Raw genomic sequence first — 20,551 nt, 5'->3', positions numbered from 1 at the left:
TGATTCACTGCCTACTTTATCCTTTTGCTGTGTCATTATCTTTGCTAGATTGTTGTTTGATGTGAAGTAACTTACCTCACACTCTCTGCCTAGTTGGGCCTGTCTCGTGCATCTGTTTGGTTGCCTGTTTCTGTCCACGTGTCGGGAGTGTGGTTACCTTCCAGTTTGCTGTACGCTTATTCTCTGTGCTCACGACTCTTCAATGGACGAATCCTTGTCTCTGCCCACATGTCAGGAGTGTGGTTACCTTCCAGTCTGCTGTGTGCTTGTCCTCTGCATCCACAGCTCTTCAACAGAGGATTCCTTACAGATCAGCTCCTGACTACCACGATGCATGCACTCGCCTATGAACATGCTCTTCATGGAGGATTACTCACGGATCTGCTCACTGCATGGCCATGGCGCACACACATCACCGAACAGCTATCTCCTTCTTACTACAGCCGGTGCTGGGTTCTCCACTCTTCGCCAGCCCAGATGAAGTTAGAATTTATTGTAAATAAATCCTTTTGAACTGTTCCTCTGCTCTCGGGTCTCTTTGTCTCACTTTCTGACAGATGATGATAGATATGATTGCAGTAATAATGACAGTACTTATGTCAACAACAGTTTTGATCACTCAAAATAACTGAATTTCACCATTCCTCCCTTATTCAAATTACTTAAAATATTAATGTAACCAAGTGAACTTAAATTAACTGAGTTGTTTCAATGCTTTCAAGCTTTCCTTAAGCTTTTTGTGTTGGGACATGTTGAAAATGTTTTGTTTGGTTAACGGAAACTGGGCTGGGGATTTCTATGGTTCATGTTTAAAATGCACCATCGCTTTACTCACTGAACAATTGCTATGCTAATCAAGCATAGTGTTTCCCATTAGCATGCATTAAGCATGCTACAATTCACTGTACTTGCTAGTAAATCAAAGAGATTAACTGGAATTAATTTAACATGTATAATTTAATTGGGTTCACTCAATTCATTTAGGTTATTTCTATTTAAATTGGGATTACATGGTAGTTTTAATTTAAGAAAAATAATTTTAAACACATGGAAAATGTGTAATTACTTTTGTATAAGACAAAACAATCTTTGTGCAAACTCTGATTGCTGCCTTTTTACTTTGCACAAAACAGATTAAAGACCTATCTTTAAAAATAAAATGCATTTCCCTTTTCTGGCAAGCAAAAACATGTGTGAGCTGAGTGTTGATAGCCCTCCCTTGTCACTTTCTGCTGCTGTGCCCCAGATTTGCACAGTGATTCAGTTAACCAAATTCTTCAAATCGATTCCTATTAAGACGAACAAAGAATCAATGAGGTCGTGCATCATTACTCTTCTAGAGTGAGAGCTGATCCAAAACTACAGCCATAACAAGCATTTTAGATCTCACGTTACAGAGAATGTGAAAAGGATTGACAAAGAAACGGATAGCCTTAGCTTGATTCAATGTGTCTTTTGAAAGTGTGGCTTGAAATGGAAACTTGTGTATAAATTTTGGAAAAGAAAAGCTTGTTTTGGCAGTGTTTGGACCAAACAACTGAAGTGTTGACCGGACAGGCTAAGTCATACAAAGGTAAAGTAAAACTCCTAAAACTTTTAGTTCATCCTGTACTATTTTTTATTTTTTTAACAAAAATCAATACTAATGCTAAAAACTTGCCATTAAAGACTGTGGGAACATAGCAAGATGTAGTGTTGTTTTAACAAAGCATGTTCAGACATGCTTAGCAAAAACAATTAACAAAAAATAAACAGTGACAGGGCAGACAGATTGGGAGGGAAACCAAAGGTAAGAGCAGATGGGGACATAGGTTTAAATGCATGAGATGACTTAAGGAAGAGAAAAGGTTTCCTAACTATAAGGAACCTGGGCATCAAGATACAGACTTGATGTAGTGAATGGAGAAATAAAAAAATTAAGGGTTGTATCTCAAAATACAAACAAGTAATTCCAGGAGCAACAAAGACACCTAATACAAAAAAATCAATCAATAATAGAACATTTGAAAAAAATCATTAATTTTGCTCTAAAATAAGTATTTTTATTTTCCATTGCTCTTGTTCACTGATTTAATATTCTGATTCAAAGTTAGAAGTCATATTTACATGGTCAGGGCCATATTTGTTGTGAAAAGCGGTTAAATTAAAAGCATTTTCATATTAGACACATTAAAAGCTCTTGAGACAGTTAAATGTTGGTCTGAGTTGTAGTTTCTCAAAAGCTGTGCTAGAAATCAGTGCCAGTTGATTTAGAAGTAGTCCTGTAGCTCTGGCTCTGTTGCTCAAATCCCAATGAACAGTTGCATATTCATACTTTAACCCTCATGAGTACCTTCTGTTTACATTTAAATATTGAGCATTTGAAATCTGAAAAATGTCTATTGTATATGAGAAATGCCTAAATATATGTTGCAGACAAAAACAAAAACAAAAAACTCTGGCTATAAAATTATAAACAAATTACACTCTCTATCTTTTTCAGCTTTCTGAACAATGGGGATGAGGCCAAAACAACTTTCTGCACTAACATGTCTACTCTTTGTGATCTGCTCTTGTCGTGGTGGAAATATCCTGGTGTTCCCTGAGGATGGTAGCCACTGGGTGAACATGCAAGTCATTTTGAGAAAGCTCCATACGTATGGGCACAGTCTTACTGTTATGCGTTCATCAAAAAGTTGGTACATCCAAGAGAACTCTTCCATCTACAGCACAATCACAGTCAACCCAAATGAGATAGAAGGTGTTGGTCCCGATTTCTTTATGATGTTGATTGAGAGGTCATTAGAATTACAGAAGATGTCACCCTTTTTTCATTTCTTTGAACAGCAGAAAGATATAGCCAACATTTTAAAGGTATTTCACAATGGAGCACTACAGTTTGTTTCTGCTATATTGGATGATGCAGAACTTGTTGAATGGTTACGCAAGGCTAAGTTTGACCTGCTGCTAACAGATCCTGCCTTTCCTGCTGGAGTCCTGTTGGCCAAATTTCTCCATCTTCCCATGGTTTACAATGTACGTTGGCTAAATGCAGGGGAAGCTCACATGGCTATTGCTCCATCACCCCCATCCTATGTGCCAATGTATAATTCATTGCTCAGTGACCAAATGAACTTCCTGCAGAGGACAGATAATTTCTTACGGTACCTGGTGAGCCTCCTTCAGGAACAATATGTCATTGTGCCCATTTACAGCAAACTGCTTGAGCGTCACTTCCCACCTGGCACAGATCTACTGTCTATGCAGCAATCTGCTGACATTTGGATGATGCGAATGGACTTTGTTTTTGAATTTCCACGCCCCACCATGCCTAATGTGGTCTACATTGGTGGCTTTCAATGTCAACCAGTGCAAGCACTTCCTGAGGAACTTGAAGATTTCATGCAAAGCTCTGGGGAGCATGGAGTAGTGATCATGTCCTTGGGAGCGATGGTTGGTGCACTCCCTACTGAAATCACTGAGGTCATTGCTACTGCCTTTGCTGAGATCCCTCAAAAAGTTGTGTGGAGGTACCACGGCAAGCGACCATTGTCTTTGGGAAACAACACCTTACTTCTAGAATGGTTCCCTCAGAATGATCTCTTGGGCCATCCAAAGACTCGCGTTTTTGTGTCTCATGGAGGTACCAATGGTATCTATGAGGCTATTTACCATGGAGTCCCTGTCTTAGCTTTGCCACTTCTCTTTGACCAATTTGACAATGTACTGCGCCTGCAGGTTCGAGGTGCAGCTAGAGTCCTTCAAGTCGCTACACTTACATCACAAGAATTCCTTGAAGCTGTCAAAGAGGTAATCCAGAACCCTTTGTATCGAAATAACATCCGGAAACTTTCAGAGCTACACCGTGATCAACCCTTGTCTCCTCTTGATTGTGCCATTTTCTGGATTGAGTACGTGATGAGACACAAAGGTGCACCACACCTTCGTTCTGAGGCTACTAATTTGTCTTGGTACTCTTACCACAACATAGATGTGGTGGCATTTCTGCTGAGCATCATGATGATTGCTCTGTGGTCCTCACTATATGTGTGCAAGCTTTTGTGTTGCAGGAAGTCAATAAAAAAGAATAAGATAGAATGAACTGAGCTTGAACACAAATTTGACTTTATCACAAAATCACACATTTAAATAAATATGCAAACTTCATAACTATAATAAAATATAGATAGAGAATGAAGCATTTTCTAGTTTCCACATTATAATGACAAGCACCACCAATATTCAATATATTGGCATCAATAAATTGGGTTTTAGCACATGAATGTAAATACAATGGCAGAATATTTTAGTGTTTAACAATATATAATGTAATCTTTATATTTTTATGAACAGCAAATGTGGTATCAACAATTCAATTTCAAATGTTATGGTTGTGACTACTGTAAACAAAAACACATGTATAATGGACCATCTTTGCTCTTTATCTTACATTAAATTCTTACAAACATAATGAACCGTACTCACTATTATTTGTAATGTCTTGACCAACCCCTGTGCACTTGATACTGTATATTTACATTAATCAACATAATCTAGAAGCCAGAGAAGTTGATTCCTGGCCCAGCCTTTGTTTCCTTCTTCCACTGTGAATGTTTTTTAAATCATAAATAAATGTTTAATCGACAACTGCTTTGCTTGTTTCAACATCCTGGTTCTTTTTATCTGAGGTAATGAATGATTTGTTCCTCTTATTTGGTTACCACATGTTCCCATCTGCACTCTAATTGTCCAGTTTTAGGAATCTGCAATATTCCTAGAACACTACATTACACTACAGAACGCACGCACGCACGCACGCACACACACACATGCTTGTGTTACTATATAAGGGAGGAAATCTCAGAGACTTCCATTGATTTCATAGCAGGCTAATTATATTTTCTATCCCCTACCCCAAAACCTATCCCTCACGGAACCTGTGCACATCAGTACTGTACATTTAAAGCTAAACATGATTTGGCCAATTTATTGGTCTTTGTTTTAACTAATGAGGACCAACTAAAATGTCTTCTCTCGTGGGTTTTCAACAAGTTTCTCTACATTAGTAAGGAATTTGGCACTGACAATTATAGTGAAACCTGCACACACACACACACACACACACACACACACACACACACACACACACACACACACCACAACAACAAGAACAACAACTGGCGGTGATGTCACCACGACGCTTGTGCCAAGCTATGTGCACCTTGAGGCCAAGTGAAGTGTCGAAAGCCCGCTCACAGGAGGTCACGGGGGAGACCCAGATGCCACGGGTCGACTGACTGAGATGACTGCCTGATGGACCACCTGTGCCCCCTACTGTGCCAACTTGCTGTGCTTTAGCCATCAGTTGTTGTGAGCATCACTCCTCTGCCCTCCATTGTTGCGACTGCCTCCAACTGCCCAGTAGCGTCCTTCACGAGCCTCCTCCACAGAGGCCGATCTTGACACCGCTGGTATCAGTCAGCGGCAAGTCCACTCAGCTCCACATGCTCCTGTACCACATCACTCCATCTCCTCTCTAGCCCGTGCGGTGCCCGTTTAGCCCCATAAATGCAGATGCTTAGTTTTGGTTGGCCTGATGGTAAGGCCCCAACTCTTAGTGGCAAATTCCAGGTTCAGCAGCAGCACACCCTACTCATCATCTGAGTGAGCAGCAATTACCAGATCATCTGCATACATAACATGCTTGAGCAATAGGGAGCCATCCCTTGACCACACCCAGGCATTGATCAGCCTCCCATTGTGTACCAGATGGAAATTCTATTACTGTAAACATAATATTATCCGCTAAGAACACGTGTTGATGCGAGTGAAAACACTGAAGACCAGAAATTGGAAACAGGAATGAATCATGGAACACTTCCACATTCAGGTCATGGAAAATGCTAAAAGGGTGTCACAACTTGTCTCTCAGTGGCCGTCCGTCTGAAAGAACAACATGGACTCTCTCATATCTCTCCCTCACATAATGGCCAGCAAGCAGGAGGGACATTTTGTTCTAAAAGAGAAAGGATTCAGGATGTTGGAGCTCCAGAAGTGGCTTCCTGCTGTGAAATGATCAAAAAGCCAGACAAGCCGCCTGTTATACAGTGCAAAACTTTCCACTCTAATTCATAAGCACATATACTTCTTACACATGTACAGACGCTGGAAATGTAGAACATGCTCTCTCCAGACCTATTTGATGTGAGTCACCGAGACCATTTCTTTTCCTAATATATATATAGGTATATGTTGTAAGATGATTTTAGAGTAGAGTCTACAGTTAATTTTATATTGGAACCATGCCATGTACATTTTCTGTGTTCTGCTCACAGTGTCAGAGGTTATTGGAAAAACAAAGATGACTTGTGAGTGGTGTGAAGAGGTTTAGAGATTCAAATGTCAAGGACATGTCAAGGCCATAGAAACCATGCATTTCAGTAAGTTACCATCCCTTTGCATTATATATTTCAGATATTGGTAAATACGTTTTTGAACAACCTTTATGTAGTTTGTGTTCACTTTCTTAATTTTCCCCTTACCTGACCAATGAAAGCTGCCAAACCCCTTTGGCAAATGACAGAGTTGGTCTGACCAACAACTACAGCCTTGCCTTCTCTCTGGGACTCCCAGCCAACCTGCTCTCCCTTTGGGGACTGTATCAGCTAGGCCTTTGTGGTGTGGGCAGCTGCCAGCTTGTTTATATCCTGAACTTACTGCTTTCAGATTTTCTCCAGCTACTTACCCTGCCTCTTTGGATCCTTTACCTGCAGGTAGACCACCGCTGGCCTTACGGGTCTGTGACATGCCAGTTAGTGGGCTATGCCTTCTAAGTTAACCTCTACGCAAGCATCATCTTTCTTTGTTTCATTGCCCTGGATCGCTACCTCGCAATTGTGTACCCTCTAAGCAGTCGTGGTGTACGCAAGGTGCGAGTAGCAGCATTCTCTGGTGTTGTAGTCTGGACTTTGATATTTCTTTTCTGTCTAATTGGCCTCTATCCATCTGTGTTTGAGCCCCAGAGAGAACTGTGTCTTGAGCAGTATCCCATAAGCACCAGATATGCTTACTTTAAGATTGCCACAGTCGCTTTAGGGTTTCTGATTCCCTGCTGTATACTAGGGTAAGTATAAGCATTTATGGACATGCATGTCTTTCTAGGCATGTGAGTGTACCAGCGTAATATTGTTTTCCGGTAAACCGGTTCCACATACTCAAGCTTCAAAATATCAATGGTGCCACAGTGTTTTTCAAATGGTAGTACAATATTTAGAGTAATACTGTAAAGTGTGGTAGTAGTTTAATATTCACAGATAGTAGTTGCGTTCAGCCAAACTCAAAACATACTTTTCGACAGGGCCGTTTCTATCTAGAAACAAATTAAGAGGCCTTTTTGGGGAAAAGGCAATTTGTACCCAAGGGGTGGCATATTTACAGTAATACTGTAATAACCGTTGTATGTATGGTAGTAGTTTAATATTCACAAATAGTAGCTGTATTTGGCTAAACTTGAGATTTATTTTTTAACTGTGCAGTTTCTAGTTATCAGTGGTATAAATTACTGTTTTGGATAGCTATTGGCCCACCCAAGATTAAAACACCAAAAACTCCATATGATGCCTGCGTACATAGACAGACAATTAAAAAGTAGCTCAGATGGAATATAAGACCGTATCGTCTTTTTTCAGTCTGTGAAAGGGTTTAACTGTACTTGTTTGCAATACTGCATGAAAGTGAACAAATTAAGACAGAAGCTGTATCCCAAACAACACTCTATACACTATGTACTTACAAAATAGACTGTATACTGTAGCCATGTAGAGTATGAATTTTCAAAGTGTAGTATTGTCCCAAATGGAACACTTAACTTTTATTTTTTTACTACACTGAAGCGTTGACAGCTGGCGGAAGTGATGTTTCAAGCGCATGTGATGTGTTGCAGCTAGCTTTAGCATGTTAGCGAACCTCAGTTCAACACTTGTATCTTAAACAACGTACATATTCAACCCACATTTGTAAGGTGCTGTATCCACTGAAGGTTCACTAGCCGCTACATTCTCCATTATATCACAACTATTTTGTCAGACCAGGAGTGCAGCCAGGTAACTCCATCCCTTCCGTTACAATATGGTAAGCCGCATGTGCTGAGTGCATGAAGCGTCCAACATTCCACACCCCATTTTGACGGTTGAAGAAGTGCATCATCGGGGTACTTAAAGTACACTTCTTTTTACTGCTTTTTAAGTGTTAATGTACTCCTTGAACTACTTACATTACAAAATGGGGTAGTACGGCGCAGAAGTGTGCGGTTTGGGATGCACCTAGAGATTCAGAACTACATTATTTTTGTATAATAACATTCTAATACTAAATGCATTAGTAACAGTTGTATGAAACTGAAAAGAATTAACAGAATAACAGATTCTTTTATCCATGCATACTTTCTAACCTGTATTTATTGACACAATAGAAACATGTTGTTTCAGCACAGAGGCCCAGGAATGAATTTACATACCAACAAAATGCCATTGCAAAGATGACAAGCACAGATAAAACATCTCTCTCTTTAAAGGAATGTAACAACAACAACAAAATTTTTCACCTTTTGACCTTTTTCCTTACTCATTCAGGTACACCTCAGCCCGAATTGGGAGTACTCTACGGAACTGCATCCGTCTCTGAGCACGAATGCTGCAGAATTGTGGCGACCCTGATCGTCATAACGGTCAACTTCATTGTAATTTTTGGTCCCTATCATCTGGCAGTCGGCTACAGATTTGTCAAGCTTCTTCTCACAGAAAGTGAGAAAGACCAGTGTTCTGTGGAAATTTCCCTCTACCATTACTATATCATCTGCTATGGTCTCACCAGCCTCAACACCCTTCTAGACCCTCTTCTCTACATATTTCTTTGCACTGATGCTCGCCAGGAGCTTCGCAAATCTCTTTTCTGCCCCTATACGTTTTTGTATAGGTATAGGATCCCTAGTGCATAGGGTGCACTAGGGATCAGATAAAGGAATACATAGTTCACCAAAAATATTAAAATTATGTTATTATTTACTCACCCTTATATTATTCCAAACCAATATAGGTTTCTGACAGGTCACCATATTTGATTTGTGAGTTGATTTCAGTTTGTTCATCATACAAAATGATTGTATGCATTCAGAAGACTTTAAATATGATTAATCACATGGACTACTTTTATTACTCTATTGGGAGCTTTTTTTAAGCTTTAAAGTGAGTCATGTAGATTGATTTTGTATTAAACTCAGCAAACGGAACATCTTTTAAAATATGTCCTTTTGTGTTCTGCTGAAGAAATGAAGTCATATGGGTTTGGAATGAAATGAGGGTAAACAATGACAGAATTAAAGTTTTTTGGGTGAACTGTTTCTTTCAATACAATTTAATGTGTCACTACTGAATTCAGTTTTATGTGTTGTCAGACACCAGTAAAAATCTGCTCTGTGCTCTGTTCACTGTTTTGTTTTAATAGAAACATAAAATTGTTTCAACAGTGATAAAAGTGAGAATTAAGAGTATAAACCCCTATACTCTTTTATATTATGGGATTTATATAAGAGTAAATACTGGCTGGTCAGAAATCAGGGCAAAGGTCAACTTGAGTTACAGGATTTCCAAATCAAGGGTAAATCACTTACTGGTGATATATGCAAAGGTAGGCCAATGTGTGCTGTCAGGTCAAAGAAAGTTTGATCAAGCAACAGCAATATTTTGATTGGACATTGCAATTGTAATGTAACAGCAAAAAATTGACTCCATGTGCCTGCTCTTAGGTGCTTGACCACTAGAGGCCAGTGTGCTCACCTTGGCAAGAAACTGGGGATGTTCTCATACTCCATTACTACTTATGCAACAATACATTGTTGTCACGTGACCTCATTACATGTATGCTTAATTCCACTAGTGGCATGAACTTATCTCAGAAATAAAAATGGTCAATTTGAAAAATGCCTAAAAATGTGTAAACCAACCTAACAATCAAAGTTCAAATCAGACTCTTTGCATATCGACAAATGTAGTTAGTCATCCAGGTATTATATACATACATAAAATTCACATATTGCACATATATGCTTCTGAAATAGTAATAGAATGGTATTATTCTAAAATATAACTGCACAACTCAAAATAATGCACAACTTTTCAAGGTACATTTTCTTCACAACGGAGAACAAACAAAAATAGTGTCACCAATTACCATCAAGTGGAAGCAAATAAATGACAATAGATGTTTCTGATTGGCTAACAAACATGTCATTTTTTAACAACATTTAAAAATGTGACAACAGCAAGATCATGAAAAGAGAACAATCTCGTTACACATCACAACAGAATCACAATTTACAAACAACATCTATACAGACCACAAATGCCCAAGACATTCTTAAACAGCAATTCAAGAAATATACCAAATAACAATACATTCAGTTTTCACAATTAGAAATAACAATTTCAAACATATTGCATAATCCATGAGCATGATTGCTGCTGTAGGCTATTCTTGCAGCCACATCACTGCTGTGTTGAGACTGAATACCACTCGTGTCATATACGTATTTAAATCAGTTACAGTCATTTTTACTATCCTATGGTACTCCTTCTGGCTTTTACACCTTGTTGCATTGTGGTTCATATGACAGTTTTTTTCTCCATGTTTTAGCTTGTCTGTTTGTTTTATCTCTAAGGGACTTTTTCATTAAAGAGGATACAACAATGTGCCATCAACATCAATTACAAGGCTTTTCAAACTACACATCACAATTACTAAAACACATCATATTTTCACTGTAGTAACAATAGCTGGTATTGTAACATAAATTGTATCAAATCTATAAAGGACAATAAAAGACTTTTCACAACTGTAAACTGTGGTGTTTAACTACAACTGCGTTTAACTGTGCAGACTATGTTCTTATAATAGATACTATTTTAATTTTTAGACTAGCTGACCTAGCATATTAATGAGGATGGCCTTAAATACCACTGTTAAACCAGTGAAGAACTATGATAAACTTTTACTTGGGCAAGAATAATGAAAGGAGAGCTTTAAAGTCTGGAACTCCATATGGACAATATATTTTTTAATTTTAGTCAGTTTTACTCTGATGGAAATTACATGTAATTTTAGTCAATGAAAATTATATCTACCTGATGATGTGCCAAATGGACTTAATGTGTGTCAAACTGTAACAGACCAAACTTCAAATATTCAAACATTTAGAAGAAAATTTATAAACATTTTCTAATGTAAATCTATATGTCAAATATATAAATATACTCTCCATGTTGTTAAAAAAAATGGAGCTCCTGAACTAATAATGAATCGATATAGTGATTAAACTCATAAATAGGATGCGTTTGAATGGGGTAAATACGTTTATCACAGTTCTTCCATGGTTTAACGGTGGCATTTAAGGCCATCCTCATTAAGATACTAGGTCAGCTAGTCTAAAAAATAACCTAGTATTTGTTATAAGAACACTCTTCCCCGTTTTGAAGCAGTTCATGTTTCCGGTGTTGTGTCGAACACTGTGTTAAGGGTTTCGTAGGTTCCACTTAGTAGGGCAATATTGGAAGACCTAGAAGTGACAGGAGCTTAGTCCCCACCCCCGGTGCTTTGAGTGTCAGTATACACAGTAAGTGTGTATATGTTTTAGCTTACCTATTGTTTAATATACTGCAGGAATAAGAAGTGTTGGCTTCAGGCAATTAAGTGTCAAAACGTTGGCTTCCTGAAGAATAAAAAGTGATGCAAAGAAATAACTCAAGCTCACGTTCCCACCCATAACTAGAAACCCATACCCTATCGGGGCTTGGGGGAACCGATTCCGACCGGGTGTTCAGCGGGTTCAACCCACACAGCTTAGTGGAGAAATCCCTAACATACTGGATTAATGTGTTAGAATGAATGCATATCTAATATATTTTTTCTATATACAGATGCTCACTATATTTTTCCTTCTTTTTCTATCTAGCACTGTTAATGACTTGCAGTATCACTTTTATCTTGTCATATTTTTTGGAAACCAAAAACTGTTAGTTGGGTATGCTTTAATGAATCTTTTAATTTATTGTCATGAAGTGCTTTTTTCTTTTCGCCTTCGTTGACAAAATAAATAAAAATAACCTTCAACAACGAATGTTTTTGTCAGTGATTTTGTTAATGAGATTAACACGTTTACAAACTTAAAGGAATAGTTCACCTAAATTTCTGTTAATGTTTACTCACTCCTGTGTTGTTATAACCCCTTTTGACTTTCTTTCTTTCTTTTTCTTAGCACAGAGGGATACATTGCGAAAAACAATTTGCTCAGTGATGTCATACAATGGCAGTTTATGGTGACCACATCTTCAAGCTTCAAAAGGACACAAATGTATCAGAAGTCTAAAGGCCAATTCACACTGACCCAGCAAACACATTTGGGTTTTGTTGGGTCAGTTTGGGGCATTTTGACAATGACAGTTTGATTCTTAACATCTTTAGCATGTTAGTGTTTGTTAGAGTTTGTTGGAGTTTTGTTTGGACAGTGTGAATTGGCCTTAATAAATTATTCAATGAGACTCATGATTGTTCTGAAAGCAGTTGATAAGGTCTTGAAGAAACAAACTGAAATCTAATGTATTATTTCGTAAAACTGTTGACTGCTGCTCTCCTTTGTGGATTCACGAGACTGCTCAAGAGCAGTAAGAAGCTTTGAGAAAAGCCCTGAGCTTTGAGAAAAGGCCAATGAGAATTGGCGAACAGAATTTGCATGTCCCTACCCCGGACATACGGGTATATAAAGATCGTTTGCCCCCGTCCGGGTCCGATGCGAGACCAGCTCACCCCACGGCCAGTCTGATGTCACCTTTGGACCCCCGAGCTGGAACTGCGGTCAAGCCAGCCGCCACTTCGAAATGAGCGGTCAAACTAGCCGCACCTATATTTCGCGGTGCGCGTACACACTGGTTATTGCGGTATGACCGTCAGAACTAAAACAAGTTAATTCCTGCTAAGGCAATTTCACATGCATTCATTTATTCTGTCTGTCTGTCTGTCTGTCAGAAAGAAAGGAAGACAGAACGAAAGAAAGAAAGATTTTAGCACACCTCACAACCTGTCACTGCATGATATATTGAAGTCCAAAATAAGAAACCCCCCCAAAACTCATATATGACCTTTTTTGTCCATACATTCAGAAAATCATAAAAATAAAAGTCCTAGCTTCCACAGACCAATTTCACCTCAGATGGGGAGGACACCTTCTCAAGGTGTGAACTACAATGTTTCAGGACATTCTGATATTGTATTCCAAAATAAGAGCCCCCCAAACTCATATATTACCTTTTTTGTCCATACATTCAGAAAATCATAAAAATCAAAGTCCTAGTTTCCACAGACCAGTTTCACCTCAGATGGGGAGGACACCTTCTCAAGGTGTGAACTACAATGTTTCAGGACATTCTGATGTTGAATTCCAAAATAAGAGCCCCCCAAACTCGAATATTAGATGTTTTGTTTACACATTCAGAAAATCATACAAATAAAAGTCCTAGTTTCCACAGACCAATTTCACCTCAGGTGGGGAGGACACCTTCTCAAGGTGTGAACTACAATGTTTCAGGACATTCTGATGTTGAATTCCAAAATAAGAGCCCCCCAAACTTGAATATTAGATGTTTTGTTTACACATTCAGAAAATCATAAAAATAAAAGTCCTAGCTTCCACAGACCAATTTCACCTCAGATGGAGAGGACACCTTCTCAAGGTGTGAACTACAATGTTTCAGGACATTCTGACGTTGTCTTCCAAAATAAGAGCCCCCCCAAAACTCATATATTACCTTTTTTGTCCATACATTCAGAAAATCATAAAAATAAAAGTCCTAGATTCCACAGACCAATTTCACCTCAGATGGGGAGGACATATTCTCAAGGTGTGAACTACAATGTTTCAGGACATTCTGATGTTGAATTCCAAAATAAAAGCCCCCCAAACTCGAATATTAGATGTTTTGTTTACACATTCAGAAAATCATAAAAATAAAAGTCCTAGCTTCCACAGACCAATTTCACCTCAGATGGAGAGGACACCTTCTCAAGGTGTGAACTACAATGTTTCAGGACATTCTGATGTTGTCTTCCAAAATAAGAGCCCCCCCCCAAAACTCATATATTACCTTTTTGTCCATACATTCAGAAAATCATAAAAATAAAAGTCCTAGTTTCCACAGACCAATTTCAACTCAGATGGGGAGGACACCTTCTCAAGGTGTGAACTACAATGTTTCAGGACATTCTGATGTTGAATTCCAAAATAAGAGCCCCCAAACTCGAATATTAGATGTTTTGTTTACACATTCAGAAAATCATAAAAATAAAACTCCTAGTTTCCACAGACCAATTTCAACTCAGATGGGGAGGACACCTTCTCAAGGTGTGAACTACAATGTTTCAGGACATTCTGATGTTGAATTCCAAAATAAGAGCCCCCCAAACTCGAATATTAGATGTTTTGTTTACACATTCAGAAAATCATAAAAATAAAACTCCTAGTTTCCAAAGACCAATTTCACCTCAGGTGGGGAGGACACCTTCTCAAGGTGTGAACTACAATGTTTCAGGACATTCTGATGTTGTCTTCCAAAATAAGAGCCCCCCAAAACTCATATATTACCTTTTTTGTCCATACATTCAGAAAATCATAAAAATAAAAGTCCTAGTTTCCACAGACCAATTTCACCTCAGATGGGGAGGACACCTTCTCAAGGTGTGAACTACAATTTTTCAGGACATTCTGATGTTGAATTCCAAAATAAGAGCCCCCAAACTCGAATATTAGATGTTTTGTTTACACATTCAGAAAATCATAAAAATAAAAGTCCTAGTTTCCACAGACCAATTTCACCTCAGGTGGGGAGGACACCTTCTCAAGGTGTGAACTACAATGTTTCAGGACATTCTGATGTTGAATTCCAAAATAAGAGCCCCCAAACTTGAATATTAGATGTTTTGTTTACACATTCAGAAAATCATAAAAATAAAACTCCTAGTTTCCACAGACCAATTTCACCTCAGGTGGGGAGGACACCTTCTCAAGGTGTGAACTACAATGTTTCAGGACATTCTGATGTTGAATTCCAAAATAAGAGCCCCCAAACTCGAATATTAGATGTTTTGTTTACACATTCAGAAAATCATAAAAATAAAAGTCCTAGCTTCCACAGACCAATTTCAGCTCAGATGGAGAGGACACCTTCTCAAGGTGTGAACTACAATGTTTCAGGACATTCTGATGTTGTCTTCCAAAATAAGAGCCCCCCAAAACTCATATATTACCTTTTTGTCCATACATTCAGAAAATCATAAAAATAAAAGTCCTAGTTTCCACAGACCAATTTCACCTCAGGTGGGGAGGACACCTTCTCAAGGTGTGAACTACAATGTTTCAGGACATTCTGATGTTGAATTCCAAAATAAGAGCCCCCAAACTCGAATATTAGATGTTTTGTTTACACATTCAGAAAATCATAAAAATAAAAGTCCTAGTTTCCACAGACCAATTTCACCTCAGGTGGGGAGGACACCTTCTCAAGGTGTGAACTACAATGTTTCAGGACATTCTGATGTTGAATTCCAAAATAAAAGCCCCCAAACTCGAATATTAGATGTTTTGTTTACACATTCAGAAAATCATAAAAATAAAAGTCCTAGCTTCCACAGACCAATTTCACCTCAGATGGAGAGGACACCTTCTCAAGGTGTGAACTACAATGTTTCAGGACATTCTGATGTTGTCTTCCAAAATAAGAGTCCCCCCCCCAAAACTCATATATTACCTTTTTTGTCCATACATTCAGAAAATCATAAAAATAAAAGTCCTAGTTTCCACAGACCAATTTCAACTCAGATGGGGAGGACACCTTCTCAAGGTGTGAACTACAATGTTTCAGGACATTCTGATGTTGAATTCCAAAATAAGAGCCCCCCAAACTCGAATATTAGATGTTTTGTTTACACATTCAGAAAATCATAAAAATAAAAGTCCTAGTTTCCACAGACCAATTTCACCTCAGGTGGGGAGGACACCTTCTCAAGGTGTGAACTAAAATGTTTCAGGACATTCTGATGTTGAATTCCAAAATAAGAGCCCCCAAACTTGAATATTAGATGTTTTGTTTACACATTCAGAAAATCATAAAAATAAAACTCCTAGTTTCCACAGACCAATTTCACCTCAGGTGGGGAGGACACCTTCTCAAGGTGTGAACTACAATGTTTCAGGACATTCTGATGTTGAATTCCAAAATAAGAGCCCCCCAAACTCGAATATTAGATGTTTTGTTTACACATTCAGAAAATCATAAAAATAAAAGTCCTAGCTTCCACAGACCAATTTCACCTCAGATGGAGAGGACACCTTCTCAAGGTGTGAACTACAATGTTTCAGGACATTCTTATGTTGTCTTCCAAAATAAGAGCCCCCCCCAAAACTCATATATTACCTTTTTTGTCCATACATTCACAAAATCATAAAAATAAAAGTCCTAGTTTCCACAGACCAATTTCACCTCAGGTGGGGAGGACACCTTCTCAAGGTGTGAACTACAATGTTTCAGGACATTCTGATGTTGAATTCCAAAATAAGAGCCCCCAAACTCGAATATTAGATGTTTTGTTTACACATTCAGAAAATCATAAAAATAAAAGTCCTAGTTTCCACAGACCAATTTCACCTCAGGTGGGGAGGACACCTTCTCAAGGTGTGAACTACAATGTTTCAGGACATTCTGATGTTGAATTCCAAAATAAGAGCCCCCCAAACTCGAATATTAGATGTTTTGTTTACACATTCAGAAAATCATAAAAATAAAACTCCTTGTTTCCAAAGACCAATTTCACCTCAGGTGGGGAGGACACCTTCTCAAGGTGTGAACTACAATGTTTCAGGACATTCTGATGTTGTCTTCCAAAATAAGAGCCCCCCAAAACTCATATATTACGTTTTTTGTCCATACATTCAGAAAATCATAAAAATAAAAGTCCTAGTTTCCACAGACCAATTTCACCTCAGATGGGGAGGACACCTTCTCAAGGTGTGAACTACAATGTTTCAGGACATTCTGATGTTGAATTCCAAAATAAGAGCCCCTCAAACTCGAATATTAGATGTTTTGTTTACACATTCAGAAAATCATAAAAATAAAACTCCTAGTTTCCACAGACCAATTTCACCTCAGGTGGGGAGGACACCTTCTCAAGGTGTGAACTACAATGTTTCAGGACATTCTGATGTTGAATTCCAAAATAAGAGCCCCCCAAACTCGAATATTAGATGTTTTGTTTACACATTCAGAAAATCATAAAAATAAAAGTCCTAGCTTCCACAGACCAATTTCACCTCAGATGGAGAGGACACCTTCTCAAGGTGTGAACTACAATGTTTCAGGACATTCTGATGTTGTCTTCCAAAATAAGAGCCCCCCAAAACTCATATATTACCTTTTTTGTCCATACATTCAGAAAATCATAAAAATAAAAGTCCTAGTTTCCACAGACCAATTTCACCTCAGGTGGGGAGGACACCTTCTCAAGGTGTGAACTACAATGTTTCAGGACATTCTGATGTTGAATTCCAAAATAAGAGCCCCCAAACTCGAATATTAGATGTTTTGTTTACACATTCAGAAAATCATAAAAATAAAAGTCCTAGTTTCCACAGACCAATTTCACCTCAGGTGGGGAGGACACCTTCTCAAGGTGTGAACTACAATGTTTCAGGACATTCTGATGTTGAATTCCAAAATAAAAGCCCCCCAAACTCGAATATTAGATGTTTTGTTTACACATTCAGAAAATCATAAAAATAAAAGTCCTAGTTTCCACAGACCAATTTCATCTCAGGTGGGGAGGACACCTTCTCAAGGTGTGAACTATAATATTTCAGGACATTCTGATGTTCAATTCCAAAATAAGAGCCCCCCAAACTCGAATATTAGATGTTCCCCTTCTGTCGCTCTCTCCACGTTGTGTCAGAGAAGCGACACTAGGGGTCTCTCTTGAGCGCCGATATCCACCTCTGATCTATGAAAAAAGGCCAATGAGAGTTGGCAGTCAGTATTTGCATGTCCCTGCCCCCGGACATACGGGTATTAAATACGGGAGTTCATTCAGGATTTTTCTGAGGAGCCGGAAATGGTCTGGCCACAACAGTGGCTCGGCTCAGCGACGTGGCGGGGGAGACACAACGTCTCGTTCCCTCCATCAGGGAACGGAGGTTACATACATAACATACAGGCAAGCCTGGCTGGGCCTCTTTTCTCTCTATGTTTCTCGCATAGAGCAACTACGGCCGGGGCCCTTACACGCATTGAGGGAAGGGGGTCTTAGCCCTTCTTTCAGGATGGAGAAGACCCTGCGGAGGCCACACCTACCCGGCAGGGGAGGCAAAAAGTGGCAAATACATCAGATGGCCTAACTTAGGACCTATGTGGAAAAGTTGGTGCAGTGGTAGACCCAACCTCGTTGGGGGGTAGCGAACAGCACGGCGACCGAGGCAGCTGTAACTGCCTAAGGGAGACACGGGGGTCCGCTCGTGAGGGGACAGTACCGTGGCATTACACACAGGGGGAGTCCGAACAGAAGGCCTTACCTGTGGAGCACCTATACCAGTACAGGGTAACTTGAGATACCCGCAGTGGCTTGGGTCGGCGAGTTCCTCCGCTGAACTGTGGACCCACGAGGGCTAGGGAGGAGTCAACCAGCGACCCGAAGATGGGATCTCCTGGGAACGGAGGCGCACTGTTTTCCCTCGGTTTTGGGAAAGGGCGCTAGGCGCAAGCGATTCACCCGGTCAGATCGTCAGCGTGCTACCGAGTTCTACGGGCTCGGACCTGAGAAAACACGGGACGATACTGACTCAACTCGGAGATTGCAGAATCTCGAAAAAGTGTTAGGTGTTGCCCAGCCCGCTACTCTACAGATGCTAGGGAGGTGCCCCTGGCCAGTGCCCACGAGGACGCAACACCCCTGGTGGAGTGAGCTCGAACCCGCAAGGGGGGGGGCACAGCCTGGGTGTGATAAGCCAATGAAATGGCGTCGAAAACCCAGTGGGCGAACCTCTGTTTGGAGACAGCGTTCCCTTTCCGCTGTCCCCCGAAGCAGACAAAGAGCTGCTCAGAGCATCTAGTGCTCTGTGTGCAGTCCAGATAGATATGCAAAGCACATACTGGACACAGCAACGAAAGGGCTGGGTCTGCCTCCTCCCGGGGCAGCACTTGCAGGTTCACTACCTGATCCCTGAAGGGTGTGGTAGGAACCTTGGGCACATAGCCCGGTCGCGGTCTTAGGATCACGTAAGTGTCTGCCGGATCGAACTCCAGGCAAGTGTCGCTAACAGAGAACGCTTGCAGGTCCCCAACCCTCTTGATGGAGGCGAGCGCGATCAGCAGGGCGGTCTTGAGAGAGAGGGCCCTGAGTCCAGCTGAATCTAGCTGCTCGAAGGGGGGTCTCTGGAGGCCCGTGAGGACGACCGAGAGATCCCAGGAGGGGAACAGGTTAGGCCGGGAGGGAGTCAGCCTCCGGGCACCTTTGAGGAACCTGACAATTAAATCGTGCTTACCAAGAGACTTGCCATCTACCGTGTCGTGGTTAGCCGCGATGGCGGCGACATACACCTTGAGGGTGGAGGGGGACAGCCTCCTCTCCAGCCTCTCCTGTTGAAACACGAGCACTGACCTAACCGCGCACTTCTGTGGGTCTTCGGCTCGGGAAGAACACCAGTATGCGAACAGACGCCACTTTAGGGCGTAAAGATGCCTGGTCGAGGGGGCTCTGGCTTGGTTGATAGTATCTATGACAGTCGGTGGTAGGCCGGCTAGATCTTCCGCGTCCCATCCAGGGGCCAGACGTGGAGGTTCCAGAGGTCTGGGTGCGGGTTCCAGAGCGTGCCCCATCCCTGAGAAAGAAGATCCTTCCTCAGGGGAATTCGCCAGGGAGGGGCTGTCGTGAGGAGCGTGAGGTCCGAGAATCAAGTCCGGGTGGGCCAGTAGGGGGCCACCAGAGTGACTTGTTCTTCATCCTCTCTGACCTTGCATAGCACCTGTGCAAGAAGGCTCACTGGGGGAAATGCGTACTTGCGCAGCCCCACGGGCCAGCTGTGCGCCAGAGCATCTGCCCCGAGGGGAGCCTCTGTCAGGGCATACCAGAGTGGGCAGTGGGAGGTTTCCTGGGAGGCAAACAGGTCTACCTGGGCCTTGCCGAACCTGTCCCAAATCAGCTGAACTGACTGAGGGTGGAGCCTCCACTCTCCGCCGGGCTATGCTCTGTCTTGACAGCGTGTCCGCTACCGCATTGAGGTTGCTGGGGATTTGAGTTGCGCGCAGTGACTTGAGTCGCTGCTGGCTCCAAAGGAGGAGACGACGGGCGAGCTGTGACACGTGGAGGGAGCGTACTCCACCTTGGCGGTTTATGTAGGCTACCACCGTGGTGTTGTCTGTCCTGACTAGGACGTGCTTGCCCCGAATTAACGGGAGAAACCTCTTCAGGGCAAGAAAAACAGCCA

General features: G+C 40.8%; 1 protein-coding gene, 1 long non-coding RNA gene and 1 pseudogene across 4 annotated transcripts; all 3 read left to right on the top strand.

Moving 5' to 3' along the window:
- Nucleotides 1–1,275: 1,275 nt before the first annotated feature.
- Nucleotides 1,276–4,616, top strand: ugt5g1 (UDP glucuronosyltransferase 5 family, polypeptide G1). Its single transcript, XM_052130481.1, has 2 exons — nt 1,276–1,573; nt 2,483–4,616. The coding sequence occupies exon 2, from the start codon at nt 2,494–2,496 to the stop codon at nt 4,078–4,080; it is 1,587 nt and encodes a 528-aa protein (XP_051986441.1). The 5' UTR covers nt 1,276–1,573; nt 2,483–2,493; the 3' UTR covers nt 4,081–4,616.
- Nucleotides 4,617–5,965: 1,349 nt separating this feature from the next.
- Nucleotides 5,966–8,974, top strand: LOC127645137 (probable G-protein coupled receptor 132; annotated as a pseudogene).
- A 5,837-nt stretch (nt 8,975–14,811) lies between these two features.
- LOC127651729 (uncharacterized) lies at nt 14,812–17,467 on the top strand. 3 transcript variants are annotated; one of them, XR_007971609.1, is made up of 3 exons: nt 14,812–14,923; nt 16,252–16,417; nt 17,251–17,467. It is a non-coding gene; the product is annotated as an uncharacterized LOC127651729 (long non-coding RNA). The 3 variants fall into 3 exon arrangements; XR_007971607.1 differs by lacking the exon at nt 14,812–14,923 and adding an exon at nt 15,464–15,584; XR_007971608.1 differs by lacking the exon at nt 14,812–14,923 and adding an exon at nt 15,907–16,086.
- The last annotated feature ends 3,084 nt before the right edge of the window (nt 17,468–20,551 follow it).

The sequence above is a fragment of the Xyrauchen texanus genome, chromosome 1 (assembly GCF_025860055.1).
Source record: "Xyrauchen texanus isolate HMW12.3.18 chromosome 1, RBS_HiC_50CHRs, whole genome shotgun sequence".
In the NCBI taxonomy this organism is placed as follows: domain Eukaryota; kingdom Metazoa; phylum Chordata; class Actinopteri; order Cypriniformes; family Catostomidae; genus Xyrauchen; species Xyrauchen texanus.
Note: the sequence above shows the minus strand (reverse complement) of the source record. Positions and strands in the feature narration are given on the sequence as shown.